The sequence below is a fragment of the Blennius ocellaris genome (assembly GCF_963422515.1).
Source record: "Blennius ocellaris genome assembly, chromosome: 1".
Taxonomy (NCBI): Eukaryota; Metazoa; Chordata; class Actinopteri; order Blenniiformes; family Blenniidae; genus Blennius; species Blennius ocellaris.
Genome location: NC_137650.1, coordinates 30,042,339 through 30,057,281, shown reverse-complemented (window position 1 = coordinate 30,057,281; position 14,943 = coordinate 30,042,339). Strand labels below are relative to the sequence as shown.

Here is a 14,943-nt window from a genome sequence, read left to right as displayed (position 1 = left end):
GTGTTTTTTTCCCCATCAGTCAAGCTCATATATTGGTTTGAACTCCGAAATTGATTGGCTGTGATTAAATCCCCATTTCATTTGATTGTTTGTCTCTGTTAAGATTACAGCTATATTTAGTTCTAAGAATGTAAATCGACATCGGAAAGGGGGAAAGAAAACACAAGCGGTGGCGTGGAACCTCAGTGGGACTCGGCTCTGGCACTGCAGGTTCATTCCACTTTCTCTGAGCTTCTCATCCGGGGGAGAAAAAAAAAAACGCCTCTAGACTTCGACGGTGTCAGGTAGCATATTTGTAAGCTTCATAAGCCTGCATGTCTTGGTTTTGTACACAGAACTCACAGAAACTCAGTGAGGGATTAGAGAAACCTCCCGTCTCCAATCTGTGGAGCCTGGAGGTTCAAATGTTGAGGGGGAGAATAAAAGAAAAGACATCCAGTCGGCATTGTAATTAAACTAAATTTTACCAATTGTCGGTTCTATTGTACAATATTGAACAGGAATCACAAAAGTGCACAAGAGGCATTGGTTCAAAAGGAAGGATCATAAACGCTGCGAAATCCAGATGCAGGTGAGTTTTACAAACAGGGCAGAACAGAGAGAACGATAAGCAAAAAAAAAAAAAAAAAAAGTCCGCCTCATTAGATATTTCAATCATGACAAAATCAAGACAAATGAAAAAGCATAGACTTGTAGTGTTACAGAGTAAATATGTCACTGCAGACGTCTGCCTTTTGATTTCAAATGTTTCAAAAGGTGGACGTCTCAGACGTAGCTGTGACAGCATCCCAACATCCTCAGTTATAAAAACCCTTTAAGTCCTGACTGGTATATGAAATTATTGTACATCTGTGGAAGCAAGTGGGCTTTGATAACATTGTCCCTTACAGAAATGTTATTTCACAACAAGTGAGGCACCGGAAAATAAATAAAACTGCAAAACAAAAGCCAAGGGTGTGACAGAGTTGTGGTGAAAAGGAAAAAAAAAGGCCCATCATGCCATCTACATGTTCTCGGTGAAGTACACTTTCACATTATTCACTCATCGAGCAGCACCAAGTCCCTCCTCCCCACAAAAATAACCACCACCATAACAAAAACGAGTGTGTAGGAAGCACAACAGCCTTGGAGACAAAATTGTTTTCTGTTCTACAAATGAACGGTACCATTACATTACACACACACACACACACACACACACACACACACACACACACACACACACACACACACACACACACACACACACACACACACACACACACACACACACACACACACACACACACACACACACACACACACACACACACACACACACACACAAAGTCCTTTACTACACTCATGGCAAGATGGGGTTCCTATTGTTGCTTTGTTTCTGGAGGAAAGCTCAAGAAATAAGAGATTTTTCCTTCTTTTATGCAAATATAATCAGACTGACTGTTTCCGGTAAAACATCCACAACCAGAGTTAAATTCCTGCTGTGGTCCCTTCGAGGAGTCGTTTTTAGGCAAGCGCCTGTTCGTTTCTCACCAAATCTCCATCCTCGGGATGGACGCGTCTGCCCGCGTTTTCCCTTCTTTTCTCATTATTATTTGCAGGTTTTCTCACACAAAATCAACAAGTTGATATTATGGTGATGGTCATCACTTGGCCAGTTCTCCTCGCCAGGCAGATTTAGACTCACCTGGAGGCACTTTGTGTCACGACCAATTATCTTATATCTCTCTCTTTATATATATATATATATATATGTATATATATATATATATCTGTGCATAAAATCTAACGAGTACATACGGTCTTCTAACACACCTGAGATAGACAATAGGCAACATCGAGGACAGTCAGCAGAAAGATCTCTAATTCTCTGAGGGGGGGGGCCACAAGGATTAACGCCAGGTATTACTTGAGTGATGCTGAACAGCATTGTCTTTTGTGTGTTGTTCATTTCAGCCCTTTAACGCCCCCTCTACACCCCCGATAAAGCTCAGACTGCCTGCGTCGAAGAAGAAAAGACGGATGGACAGAATCTAAGAACCCACCACCAGCTTTTTAAAGCAGTTTTCCCCCACAGAAACGGATAAGTAAGCTCAAAGTGTGACTCTGATTTAGTTTCAACAATGCCGGCACACAACACAGAACCTTTAGGGAGAGCACGCTCTCCTTCCAGTCTGCCAGTCTCTCTCCCTCTTCCCCTCCTCTAAACATCTCTTTTTTTTTTTTCCCCACAAGGTAGTGTTTATTAGAAGCCAAAGCTGATAGGTTCTGAATGGACGTCACCCTGGGGGAATGGGTGCCACCGAGTTTCTTCCCTGAAGACATGCTGAAGTGACTCCTCTCGTACCTGACCTCCGACCCTCTCAGCTCGCCGCGACTTTCCTCAGTTATCAACACCCAGCTTGGAGAGGCCCTGCCTGAACTCGTGCAGCTCGTCTATTTTTCCATCCAGGATATCCATGAACTTCTTCAGCTCACTCTTCATGTTGCCCTGCTTCTGTTGACTGTCGTCTATGTCCAGCTGAAGCCCCCCGAGCCTCCCCTCCAGATCCGTGTTCTGCGACTCTGCCGCCTGCGGAAACAGTCAAGTCACAGTAAACAAGTCAGATTGTTTCCATATAAATAATAAAAAGAAAAGAGCACATGTGATGTTTACAGCAGGTTTTGACTGTTTGTTTCAACCAAACAGAGTTTCTTAAAAAAAAAAAAAAAAAAAAAAAATTAAACCAGCTCAAAAGGAAGAGATGCGTCAGCGTTGAATCTGTGAAACAAGTTCTCACGCAGTAAAATACAAAAAAAAAAAAAAAAAAATACAACACCTGTACATTCAGGCATTCAGGAAGGAGAGGAGATTTATGCATGTTGGGACAGAAGGGGAGTGTTCAGACGAGCAGGCGACACGAGTGACACATTAATGCTGGAGATACCTTTGCAGGGAGGGGTTTAAAATAGGAGAGCTAAATGGGTGTTGTGCCTGCATGACTGTACCGTCCAGCTGACCCCTGACACCTGAAACCTCGACTCTGGGTGTCGTCTTTAAATAGGAGGGGAGCTGCGGCCGCAAACGGAGGCGAAAAAAGTGGACTTATTAAAAAAGAAACATTTTTAAATTAAAGAAGAAGTGGCTTTGTTTCAAATTGAATCCACACAAAATGACAAAGGTATTTGAGACATCCCTTTGTTGAGCTGGATAAACTGTTGTTGCCGTCATTCATCCAGCTGGTTGAGGCAGAAACAAAACCGAGCACAAGAATTCAGGCACGCCAGTGTTGGTTTTGCTCTCCTCCATGGCCGGAGGAGAAAAGGCCGCACACGCCTGATGGCTCTGGGAGAAAGAACCCGGCGGAGACTCAGTCGTGTCAGACTTGGCACCAACGGGACGAAGCGTCGGAGACGGAGCCTGGTACTTCTGGTTCAACAGAAAGTTGGATATTACTCAATGAGGAAATTAACTCCGAGAGCCCTCTTTGTTGTTGCCGGGTTTCTCACCACCAACTTAATCTCGCAGACGCAACCCACGCACCTATTGAAATGTAAGACCGACTCATTAAAAGTGAGAGCAGAGCCCTCAAACGACTTCAGCTGTTCCGAGCAAAACAGATCAAATCTGCACCACCGGGAAACTAATAAGCCGTGACAGAGATACAGTATCGCCGCTTCACAGATGAGGAAGGAGAGGGAAGGGAAAAAAACAAAACAAAACAAACCTTTTAAAGACGCATTAATCCATTCAGAGCTATGCCGGGGACGGACCTTTATTAATAGATACAGTAACTAGAATGTGCGAGAGTGAGACACGTGAGAGGAATGTTGTGTCACCGGCCCTCGGGCAGAGTGATGAATAGAAACTCTCCTCCTATCCCTCGCTTGTGCCTCGGACGTCGTGTTTCTGCTCGCGGTGACAGACGCCACGTCCTCGCACGTGTTTGAGATTCATACGGCTTTCGGTGCGGCCTTCGTACTTCCTTTAAAAAAAAATAAAATCACACCTGAGACGAGGCCTGCGGTTTCTGGGAGCTCCTGGACGTACCTGCAGCTTCGCAGTGACGGTCTCACACTCCGCCATCAGCTGAGGGATTATCTCGGCCTGCTTTCTCAGATTCTCCAGTTCCTGGAGGGGGAAAAAATGGGAGGTTTTAAAACAAATATATCAAAAGATATACATTTCTAAAAAAAAAAAAAAAAAAAAAAAAAAAAAAAAAATCGAAATGTTCATGAGTTCAGATTTGGAAATGTTCCAGTTAAACAACTGGTGACGGTGACTGGTTTATGTGGAGTTTACATGTTCTCCCTGTGCATGAGTGGGGCTTTAGGGTTTATTAGCAAATGCTCAAAGTCAACTGGGGACCCTAAATATCACGTAGATGTGAATGCGAGTGTGTGTGGTCGTCCCGTCTCTGTGTTTTCCCCTGTGATGGAGTGTTTTTTTGAAAACCCTCCGCCAATTAATGTGCACCCTTTCTACGATAAAGCTGTAAACAAAGCTGGCAATATTACAAAGAAAATAAGATACCATGAAGGACGAAGACGGAAAACATCAGAGGCTGGTATGAATACTGGAGTCAGACTGTTTTCTTTTTGCCTGGTAGTCTCTTGTTTGTTGTCGCCTCTGTGTAACATCTATTATCGCTGTGAAAATCTTTCCCCGCACTGCTGAGAGCCAAACACGCCGCGGACGCTTCCACTGCATCTGTTCTCGCTGCGAGCACTTCCCCGCTAACTTATAATTGGTCGATGCTTTGTAGTCACCTGCAGCAGCTTTGTCCTGTTTGTTCCAAGCTGACCGGCGCGAGGGGCCACAGCGAGTGCTTAATAATTCATAGACACGGTTTTAATTGGAGGAGGAGGCGAGTTTCTCGAAGGAGGTGAGTCACTCGGCAGACGAGCCTCTGCGGACCGTTTGCAGCTTCAGTGCTCCACAGACGCGGAGACGTTCTCCTGCGGGTCAGAGTTTGGAGCGTCGCGGCTGATGCACATAAGAAGAGGAAATCCTGAAGCTCCCATCAGGCATGAGTCTGTACTTATGACCTATTAGAAACAAGCTGCGGCTCTTTGATAAGTCGTCCATTCCTGCCATTGTCTGTGTCGTGAGAAAGATGCACGTCTTCTATAAATACTGCTTCCAGGTGGTAAACTAAAATATCCCAGACACTCTTTTCCTCAGGCAATCCGCATGAATCGACCACCGATGCTGCTATTTCACTGTGTTATAGGAGACGTTAGGAAAAACCCGAATCAACTCATTTAAAACACATTTACCATGAAATAAAAAAAAAAAAAAGAATTTACACTTTCCTGGTGCTTTATTTACAATCATGAAATCAGTCTTTGTGTGGTCAAGTCACAGAAACCATGATTTTCATCAAGCAAACTCTTGTATACAGAAAAGTGAGAAACATCTGATGGTTCCAGGTTTTTCAAGTGAGAATTTGCAGCTTTTCCTCATTTCACTCCCTAATGAGTTAACACCGTAAACAGAAACAAGACTGCTATCGCCAACTTCAGCTCAGGGAAATCAGGATTTTCACTGCTTCCTGGTGTTTCATATACGAAATGATAAAAAAAATCTTGTTTTCCCTCACTATTCCTCCCTTAACATGCAGCTGATGGAGTCACCTCTTCATGAAGCTGACGGGGGGGACAGTCAGTGTAGGAAAGGGCAGGGAGACTCAGAGATTGCCTACAGTAAGTACTTGTGATTTGTCTGCAGTCGGAAACAGCTTCTAACCAGAAATGAGCAAAGCTCAAGAGACTTCATGGCTACACAAGGTTCGTCCTCATTAGAAATAACGGCATCACTTCAGCCACCGTTTCCTGCACCCCTGACTGGAGACGGGGGATAGTTTCACTGAACGGAACCGTATCCAAATGAGACGAGTACCAAGCAGCTTAAGAGTTTATAAAAGCGAACGGATGACAAGGGGGCGACCTAAAAGGTCTGCGTTTCGCTGGGTAGGAAGAAATAACGAGACCACCCGATACAAAACACTACAAATCCTCCTCCTTTGAGAGGAGGTGATGGGGAGGAGAGGATGAAAAGTGCTGTGTTTGTTACGATGAGGGGGACAGAGTGATCCATTCAAGGTAGCCCAAGTTTGTTTTTTTTTTGTTTTTTTTAATTGTCATTGTTTAATAAACTTGGGAGAGACGGCTGAGCTCTGGAGGCCGACTGTGTTGTGGCAAGATGAATGTGTTCAGGTCTCACCTGCTCTTTGTCCTGCAGCTCCGCCTGCAGCTCCTGCACTCGGACAGCCAGTTGGGCGTTTTTCTGCTTCTCCTGGGTGGCTTCGTTGCACTGCGCTTCAAGCTCTGCGATCTGAGGTGAACAATGAAAGGATATTAAATAAATAAATAAATATAAAATTGGGACAGTCAGCAGTGAGCAGGGCATGTGCGGATGGGCACAGTGAACGTTACTGCAGCTCAGGCTGCAGCCATGACCCGACCTGGTGACCTCAATTTTTACTGTGAAAGAGGCTGAAAGTGTGACGGGCTGAAAAAACAAAGCTGCCTCATTATCGCCAACCCGACATGGAGACGCGTGTATAATGGAAAATAAAATGGATTATTTGGCAGTATAGAGAACAGCCCGGTGCTTTATGAGGAACTGTTTGTGGTTTAGTGCTGGACTCTCTGCAGATTGTGTGTGTGTGTGTGTGTGTGTGTGTGTGTGTGTGTGTGTGTGTGTGTGTGTGTGTGTGTGTGTGTGTGTGTGTGTGTGTGTGTGTGTGTGTGCGTGTGTGTGTGTGTGTGTACCACCTGTTGTTGTTTGTTTGCTCTATCTGGATTTCTGCTGCAGTGACTGTTGTGCTACCTGTTGCTCAAATGGCATTGATGCTTCTTTTTTAATACATTTTCTGCTTGTGGACAATTTGTTTGTATACCGTTTATCGTTGACATTTTCTGGGAAAAAATTGTGGCTTAATTTTTTAAAATTTTGTTAAAAGAAAAAAAGAATGTTTACTTTTGCAGAATCCACTTGGGGCGTTTAATACGAGTGATAAACGATTGTGAATATTGCGTACAGTACAAGTTGTTACATCTGTAAAACTGAATCTTGCAGCATGTCGGAGACGGAGAATAAAAAAAGCATCACTGCAACACCAGCCCAGCTGCACAAACTGCCCACATTGATTATGAAACTAAAATGATTCTATTTATAGTGGGCTGAGATTCTGGTGCAGGGAGCACAAACTAATGAAATGTTACTGAGCCTCGGTGTGGACACATTTTCATTACTTCTTCTGGAGACGCAGATTTTAAAACAATAGCTTCTAAACCATGTTGTGACATTTTGCGGGACAGTTTGGTTCCTCTGGATGATGTGCTTCTAACCCGTCACCCGTTTCTCCCAGAAAGATCAAGATCTGCAGGTTTGTGCAGATTCCCTGCAAGCGTACAGAACTGCATTACCTTTTCCCTGAGTGTGTCACTCTCCTCCTTGCAGGTGCTGAGCTGCTTCTTCCAGGTCTCTACGTTAGCCGACGACTCCTGCAGTGCGTCCACCAGCCTGGCGTTGCTCTCTCTCAAAGTCTGAAGCTCCGTCTCCCACTTTTTGGCGTTGGTGTTGCTGCCAGGAAGGACGGACGGAAAGAGAGACCCCCCCCAGAACAAAGTTATTAAGGGAGGGAACATTTTTGATTTACCGCCTTTGACATGGCAAATACCACTACAAAACCCTTCGAGTCACAATCATTTGATGGGCCGCGGTGTAAATCGTACCGTCAGGAGACGTTCAGACAAGTACAAGAAGAAAAGGGAGAAGTCACAAGGGTTTGAATCCCACAGACTGAGTGGTTCTGTCTTATCAATATGGTTGGAGAGGTTGTGATGTATATTTAGTATGCATCACTGTACCCTTGCTTATGCATGGCTGGGTCGGAGTGTTCTGCTCTCCATCAAATGTGGACAGACTTGCACCGCAGCATTCTGCACTCCTCGGCTCACTTCAGTGACACTCAAACAAAATCCTGAAGCCTTGAGATGAGCTCAGAAAAGCACCAGAGGAAAAGGTAAGCCCAACAATGTGTTGCTGGCCCATGCTGGAAATCCTCAGCATGTGTGTTTTCCTTTGATTTATTTGATGTTTGAAGAGAAAAGTTGGATTAAACAGGTAATTTAGATAGTATATAAGGTTAACAACCCCCCCCCCCCCCTTTTGTACAAACCTCAAACTTCTGACCAATCACAATGGTGGACAGGAATCACATGAGAACAACAACAACAACAACAAAAAAAGCCTGCACAGACAAACAAACTGCGAGAAAAGAATGACGTCTCTCATGTCTCACAGAGAGCAGGTTTTTGTGTTTTTGCAGAGTTTATAAACCGGATTTTCCCGAGAAACACACATAATGAAAGCATTGATAGCGTGAGCAGAAAGGCACAACCCTGCAATTTACCTCAGCTACATTTCTGGTAAGGCAACAATTGAAACCGCTGTGATTTCTCAGTTTAACGTTCGAGTCTGTAGAATATTCACAAGTACAGTAAAATGTACTTGCATGTTTTTAAATTTGCAGCAAATAAGACAATAAATAATGTAAAAATCATTGACTTATTTATTATTGCGCATTTAATTTTTATAATTGCATGCTTTGGGTGGATAAACAAACGATTTTCATGCAGTATTTCTTTTAAAAAGTACAAAATCTCCATAAAACTGTTTTGCAACTATTTTACTTCTCACTGTGCAATTATTTTTCATTTCTTTTGTATGAAAATCAGATCTGTCAACTAAAACTGTTCAGAGGTAAACCTGGCTAATCAATGTTTGTTTCCCCCCCCCCCCCCCCCCAAGTCATTTTGGATCAAATGTGAAGCAAGTGTTCTTCTTGTTCAGCGACCAGAGTGCTAATTCTGTCTGAATTTCCTCGCCGTATTTGAATCGACTCTGACGCCCTGAGGTCATCTTAATCCCATCTGGAGCCACATCTGGCGTTTCGTGCAATTAGCGATTTATATGCTTCCACCACTGGATTATAAAGAACACATAAACCAAATGTTGGAGAGGAACAGCATCATCCTTTTGATTAGATCAAATGATTTCTGAGCCCTTTGGCGAGGTAATAAAATGAAGAGCAAGAACATTTGAGCACAGTTTGGTGCTGAGACAATTTCAACAGAAGGACCCCCCCCCCCAAAAAAAGTGTGAAAGCTCTCGGGAGCGGCTGTGTGATGATAATGACAATGATGATAATGCCTCTTGAATTCAGTTTTGTTCGACTGCTGTGAGTTTATGAGGCATGTTTGCGATCAACACACTTCATTACACCATTTACACGGGGTTACACGATTCTGTCTTCAACCTGTGATGGTCCACAGGATGAAGACAGAGGTTAAATATGGGGAGACCCTGAATTTGTCCACCGATCCAACTCCGGCCCCGACTTGGAGGAGGAGGTACAGTCGATGTTTGAGTTTGAGTTGAGCACAAGAGGGATATATACTGATATTTTAAGAAATGGTTCGATGTCCAAAAACAAATTCCTTCCTTACTGAAAGCTTTGATGTGATGCATCTTTAAAAGGAAGCCTTACCTCTGTTCAACTGCACTCTTAAGACGATCGTTCTCCGTCTTCAGCACCGCTGCCTCTGGACCGACGTGGGAAATTTTCTCATCGTCCGTCCCGTTGATGCTTGACGCCTGATTGTTTGAAGGTGTCTCACGTCCAGACTCCTAAGAGCACAGAAAGACACTTCAGAGAAGATTTCGTAGCTTTTCTGATCGGTTAAAGCCGTGTCTCATAAACCCTGATCTCACGAGTGCGGCTAATGGGGTCCTCGGTTTTCTCTGTGTAAAGCACCACGAACACCTTGGATGTGTCGGCGACGACAGAGGAGGGATGAAGGGAAACTGTTGCCAGTATTCATAATGTCATATGGTGCAGCAGCTTTCTGGGTGTCGGGGCCGAGTCTGATTCCCTCCATCTGGAGCCACGGCGAGCAGAAAGCCGGCGTGGCAGCGGGCGACCGAGTGCAGACGACTCGATATACGTCCAATCAGTGGTAATTACATCTAGAGTTGACGTCATCACTGCTCTCTTACTCTGAGAAACCAGGTGCTAAGTGGCTTAGGATAACCTACGACCCGTCATTCATGATTCACACCATGACGTTAACTCATTATTTACACATGCATTATCAAACACATTACCCGCTGAGTTATTTCTATCCCCGTATATGGCTGCAGCTTTAAAGCCCCGAGTGTGCACACATTTGTGTTTAAGCCAAATCTGATCGATTTAAGTGTTAAGTTATTTTATTTATTTTCTCTGAGTTTTCTCATGGTAAATGTCAATAGTGAGTCAACAGGAAAAGGGGTGAAAAGCAGAGGTGTTGCAGTGAATCAGAAATTCAGACAGCGGAGAGACATGATATACCTGGGAGTGATTACTCAACGTCTCCCCCTTCTCCTGGGATTTATCCCTCGCTAGTTTGGCTGCTTCTTTTACCTCCTGGAACTTCTCGGCAAACTGAAAACACGAAGGCGATATTAGTAACACACAGTATGGGGGTTTTCCTTTCCTTTTAAAAGGTGCATGAGAACTGCGCTGCCAATTATGTAGTGGTGGCAAGGATGGATGAGACCATTGTGTACACTCTCTGGTCCTCTCACAGTGTCTGGCTATGAATCTCGCTCTCACCTTCGTCAGCTGCTGCTCTGAAGAGAAGCCGAGCCCAAACACAGTGTTCGCCCTGCTGTCGGCCCACTGGCCAAACTTCTGGGACGTCTTGGTGAACGTCATGTTGGGTGTGATTGTACTGTTGATGATCACCTGTGGGAGGGGGGGGGGGACAACCAGTCATCTCAAAGCAGTTCTGGACATCCGGATCATAGCCAATACACATTGCTGCACAGTTCAGTAGTCCATCTGATTGATGCGATTTCTTCGACAAGTTTCCTTTTCTTTGGGTTTTTGGAAGGTCTCCGTCTGCCCGACCGAGACCTTCCAGAAGGACAACACAGCAGCAGCATTCACATAATGAACAGTCCCACCAATTTAGTGAAGGACAAAGCTCTATTGTAGCTCAGTCATACCACAGTGAAACTGTAACACACTGCCCATGCCTATGCCCACACTGAAGCGTTTGATTGACAATTGCGCCTTTTATTAATTTTTTTTCCTTCTTTTCTCGTCTTGGCCACTGCATAAATGAGTCAGATTCATATGCATGTTTGAGAGCCTCTCAACAATAAAGGACAATTAAATCTTCCACAATGTCATACATTACTATACTTTACACTTAAAGAACCGTTCGCTTAAATGGTGCTCCTGTTCACCATTCTGAAGCGAGGAACATGTGGCATTTGCATCAAAAGCAAAGAAATTAAATATGCATTAATGAAGCATCATGCCAAACGGCGACGACTCCGTTTCACAATGACATTTTGTGCAGTGGCAGTCATTATTCACCTCAACATAAAATAGACAAAATAATGAGAAATTATAGTCCTATCCATTGTAAATAATTGCCTAATGACCAAGTGTACACATGGGGCATCTGTCTGCATCTATAGTATTAATGCTCAGATTATGGCTCACTTGAAGTGGAAGGTAAGTTTATATAAGGGTTGCTGCTATGGAGTGAGAGGGAACGTGTGCATGGATTTGAATACAAAATATTCTGTCGTACTTATTTTGTTCAACAATTACAAAGAAATAGCAACTCCTTCGGATGAATATTCATATTCCCTACATTAGTGGTTCACAATCTTGTCCCTATTTCCTGTAGTATTATCTCCCTTGTAAGAGACCTGGGGGCAAAGATACTTTAGCACCGAGAACAATCATACTCAGTGCTGATGAGCTGCACCACGTACAAAAAGAGCGAGTCACAACTAAGCATGTGAGGTTAATTCTCAGATACCTCGCTGGATAAAATGGATCTGCCTCTGAACCGGTGTGGCGTGACAGGCTGCGTGCGTCTGCTGCATTACTTCCTGGAGCTCATATTGCCTTCAATAAACATCTGTGTGTAATACATGTGATCTCCGACTGTTCTTCACTACAGCTCATAAACCCTCTCCACAGCTCCTTCCTGAAAACCGGACACGGACAGAAGGACACAAACAGTGTGCAGCAGTGACTGCTGACCCACTAACCTCTAAAGCAGTCAGATTACAGTCTCTATATTTGCCTCCACGTCGATTCACCTGTCGTGGCTATGCAGCAAATCAGATGCAGGGGAAACATATCTGCCGCACTCTAAAATCGTAACTGGTGCATGTAGCGGTGTCAGACGAAACCAATAGACGCTTGTGATACTATTTCAGTGTGACCGGACGTCAGAGATCTGTGCGTTTACTGCGCACCACTGTAAATATAGGCACGTCTCCCACTTTCTGTACCGCTACTGTACTTGTAAACACAAAAGCACCAATTATTTATTACTGCATATACACAAAATCGCGCCACTAAAAGATATAGCAGAACTTAAAAACGGCACATGCAAATTACCCCAACAATTAACAAACGATAGAAGACAGTTTAATCACTGTGCAGCCCCCCGTTTCATAGCAACATGGCTCTGAAACACAGGATTAGAGAATTCAAATTGCTGACAGACTCGTGTCCTTTCCTACGCCCCCACTGTCTCCGTCTCCCATCTTTTCTCTGGCTGCAGTCTTGAAACACTTCACACCACATCATTAGTGGACACAGAGATCCAAAAGCAAAGTCTGAGCAGACAGAAAGTGAAGCATTAGCAAGCGATGGATACCCCCTTAGACGTTCATGACTCATTCGGAACAATGTTAATGGCTTCTAGAGGAGGAATTCACTGCACATGCACAAAAGAAGCCCTCAATCAAATACAGTAACTATTCAAGTTGCAACCTCTCGTTCAGGCTGCATTCTCTTTATGCGAAGCCGTAGTTTATCAAGGCACCAATAATCTGATTTAAAAATCTCGAGTCTTTGGAAAAAATTCCTCATCAAATCCAAAGCGACCTAATTTTGTCTGGAGAGAAACCTGGGTCGAGCTCCAACAACACTCACACGTCTCGTCTCAAGCGTACGGAGTGAATATTTAACAGAGCTCATTGCACTGGCTCAAAGAGAAGTGTTAAGATAAGATGAAACTTTAATGACCATTGTGGGGGAAAAAACTGGGCCGCTGCTGCAGCTTAAAGTGTACACAGAAAAACAAAAAACAAGGTAAACAAACAGAAAATGTACACATCCAACAGGATGACTATAATGGAATAGTAACTAGGCCAAAAATTACCGAGACAAAAACTTATCAGTAATAAACAGTCATTCAGCTAATTTTATTTTAGTCCATGTCTTTTGTTTGCTATAACCCTACATATGATTGTCCGAATTTCACATTCAACCTATTATTGAGCTTATACATATAGCATAATAAATATAATAATATAGCAAAAGTTCTGGTAAAACGGAACTCCAAACAGCCAGAGGTGATTTGTTTTTGAAGCCTGTGGGTAGAAAGATGCTCCTTAGAGCTATAGTAGGTGAGCGAACCTCCAACTGGATAATGACCAGTGCGATCCACTTTACATCACTGAAACGAAACACTGCAGACACGAAGCTCTTTAGTATCTTAAGCGCTGCCACTCCCAACTACGCATCAGAGACCATTCAATTTTGCTGATGATCAAATGTGGACAATTTGAAAACTGATTTCTGAACTTATGGATTTATAAATAAAAAATGTTTTTTTTACTATGGAACTAAGCATTAGTCAGACCCCTGAAACCACTGATAAATCAACTCATCAGTCAGGCTTATTAAACCAAAAACACAACAAATCTTTTGATTAAAACTCATTTAATGACTGAAACCAATTTGCTGATTTCTACGCTTTTTGATCAAATTGAAAGGAATCGCTTTGAGATGCTGGTTGGAGAGAAGAAATTGTTTGAAGACATCTGATTAATTTGACATTAACATGACATGTGAATTTGTTTAGTATGTTCGTGAGTTTTTATTGGTACATAAAAGTCGATTGTTTTCAGTTATTTCTCTGCCTGTAACTAAAAGCATCTTTCATTTAATTTTTTTTAATTTTGTATATTGACAATAGAAATATAAGAAATAAAGAAATGAACAATGAAGCAGATATTTGATTGTACGTATTGAATGGAATCTCACGCATTCCCATCGTCTAATAAAAGTGAATAAATCACGTAAACGTGCAATAAAACAGCTCGCTTGAACATACGGGGACATACCAGGTTACACCAGCTTTTATGTTTTATTTTTTTGTTCCCTGTGACTGTATGTTGGCATAGACGAGTGCACGGCTCGGTGAGCAAGCGAATGAGGGAGTGGGAGGCCGACACGGCGAGAGGGGGAGTAGAGTGACGCTGGCAGCTGTGCGGATGGCGAGCTGGGCTGCGGATCAAGTGGCAGAGGAGGCCAGAGCGAAGCTCGGCAAGCTAATGGCCCGAGGGTCAGTTGGAGATTCAGACAGCCAGGAGGTTATAGGAGAAAGCTTCCTGGGCTGATTGCGTGTCTGCAGAGTGGAGAGAATCTGCGGAGTCAGTAGAAAAGATGGGGATGTATGTTAAAAAAAAAAAATTTTTTTAAGTATATTTGAGATTGAAGGCACTTCGATCACATGTCAAGAACCAAATACCGGAGAGATTTGTCATGGCGGTGAAAAAATAAAAATGATCCACCGCTCAATTTAGTGGCTTGTTTTAGAAAATATAAAAGTTGTGGATCTCTAACAAGAAAAAACTTTTGGGTAATGTGAAACTGACAACCTTGTTCTTTGTGTTTCACAATGGTGAAAAATTTTGAGTAAAGTTGGTGACGCACAGGAGGAGCTGGCAAGGAGCGTTATTAACTGAAAGCCGGCCAAAGAAAGACGAGATGATGGTCACGGCGCCCTCTCGTCGAACCCAGACCGCAAAATGGAAAAAAAAAAATAAAAAAATGTGATTGCTCATCACGCAGAGGTGTGATGGAGATG

At 43.4% G+C, this 14,943-nt stretch overlaps 1 protein-coding gene across 1 annotated transcript in view; it reads right to left on the bottom strand.

Annotated features, from left to right (window-relative positions):
- Positions 1-973: 973 nt before the first annotated feature.
- homer2 (homer scaffold protein 2) overlaps positions 974-14,943 on the bottom strand; it is a 32,778-nt gene continuing 18,808 nt past the window's right edge. The window contains exons 3-9 of the mRNA XM_080518458.1: positions 10,647-10,778; positions 10,383-10,475; positions 9,540-9,679; positions 7,414-7,570; positions 6,206-6,316; positions 4,031-4,111; positions 974-2,572 (exon numbers count right to left, since the gene is read on the bottom strand). Coding sequence (XP_080374584.1) covers positions 2,384-2,572; positions 4,031-4,111; positions 6,206-6,316; positions 7,414-7,570; positions 9,540-9,679; positions 10,383-10,475; positions 10,647-10,778 — 903 coding nt within the window. The 3' untranslated portion in view covers positions 974-2,383. The remainder of the gene's footprint in view (positions 2,573-4,030; positions 4,112-6,205; positions 6,317-7,413; positions 7,571-9,539; positions 9,680-10,382; positions 10,476-10,646; positions 10,779-14,943) is intronic.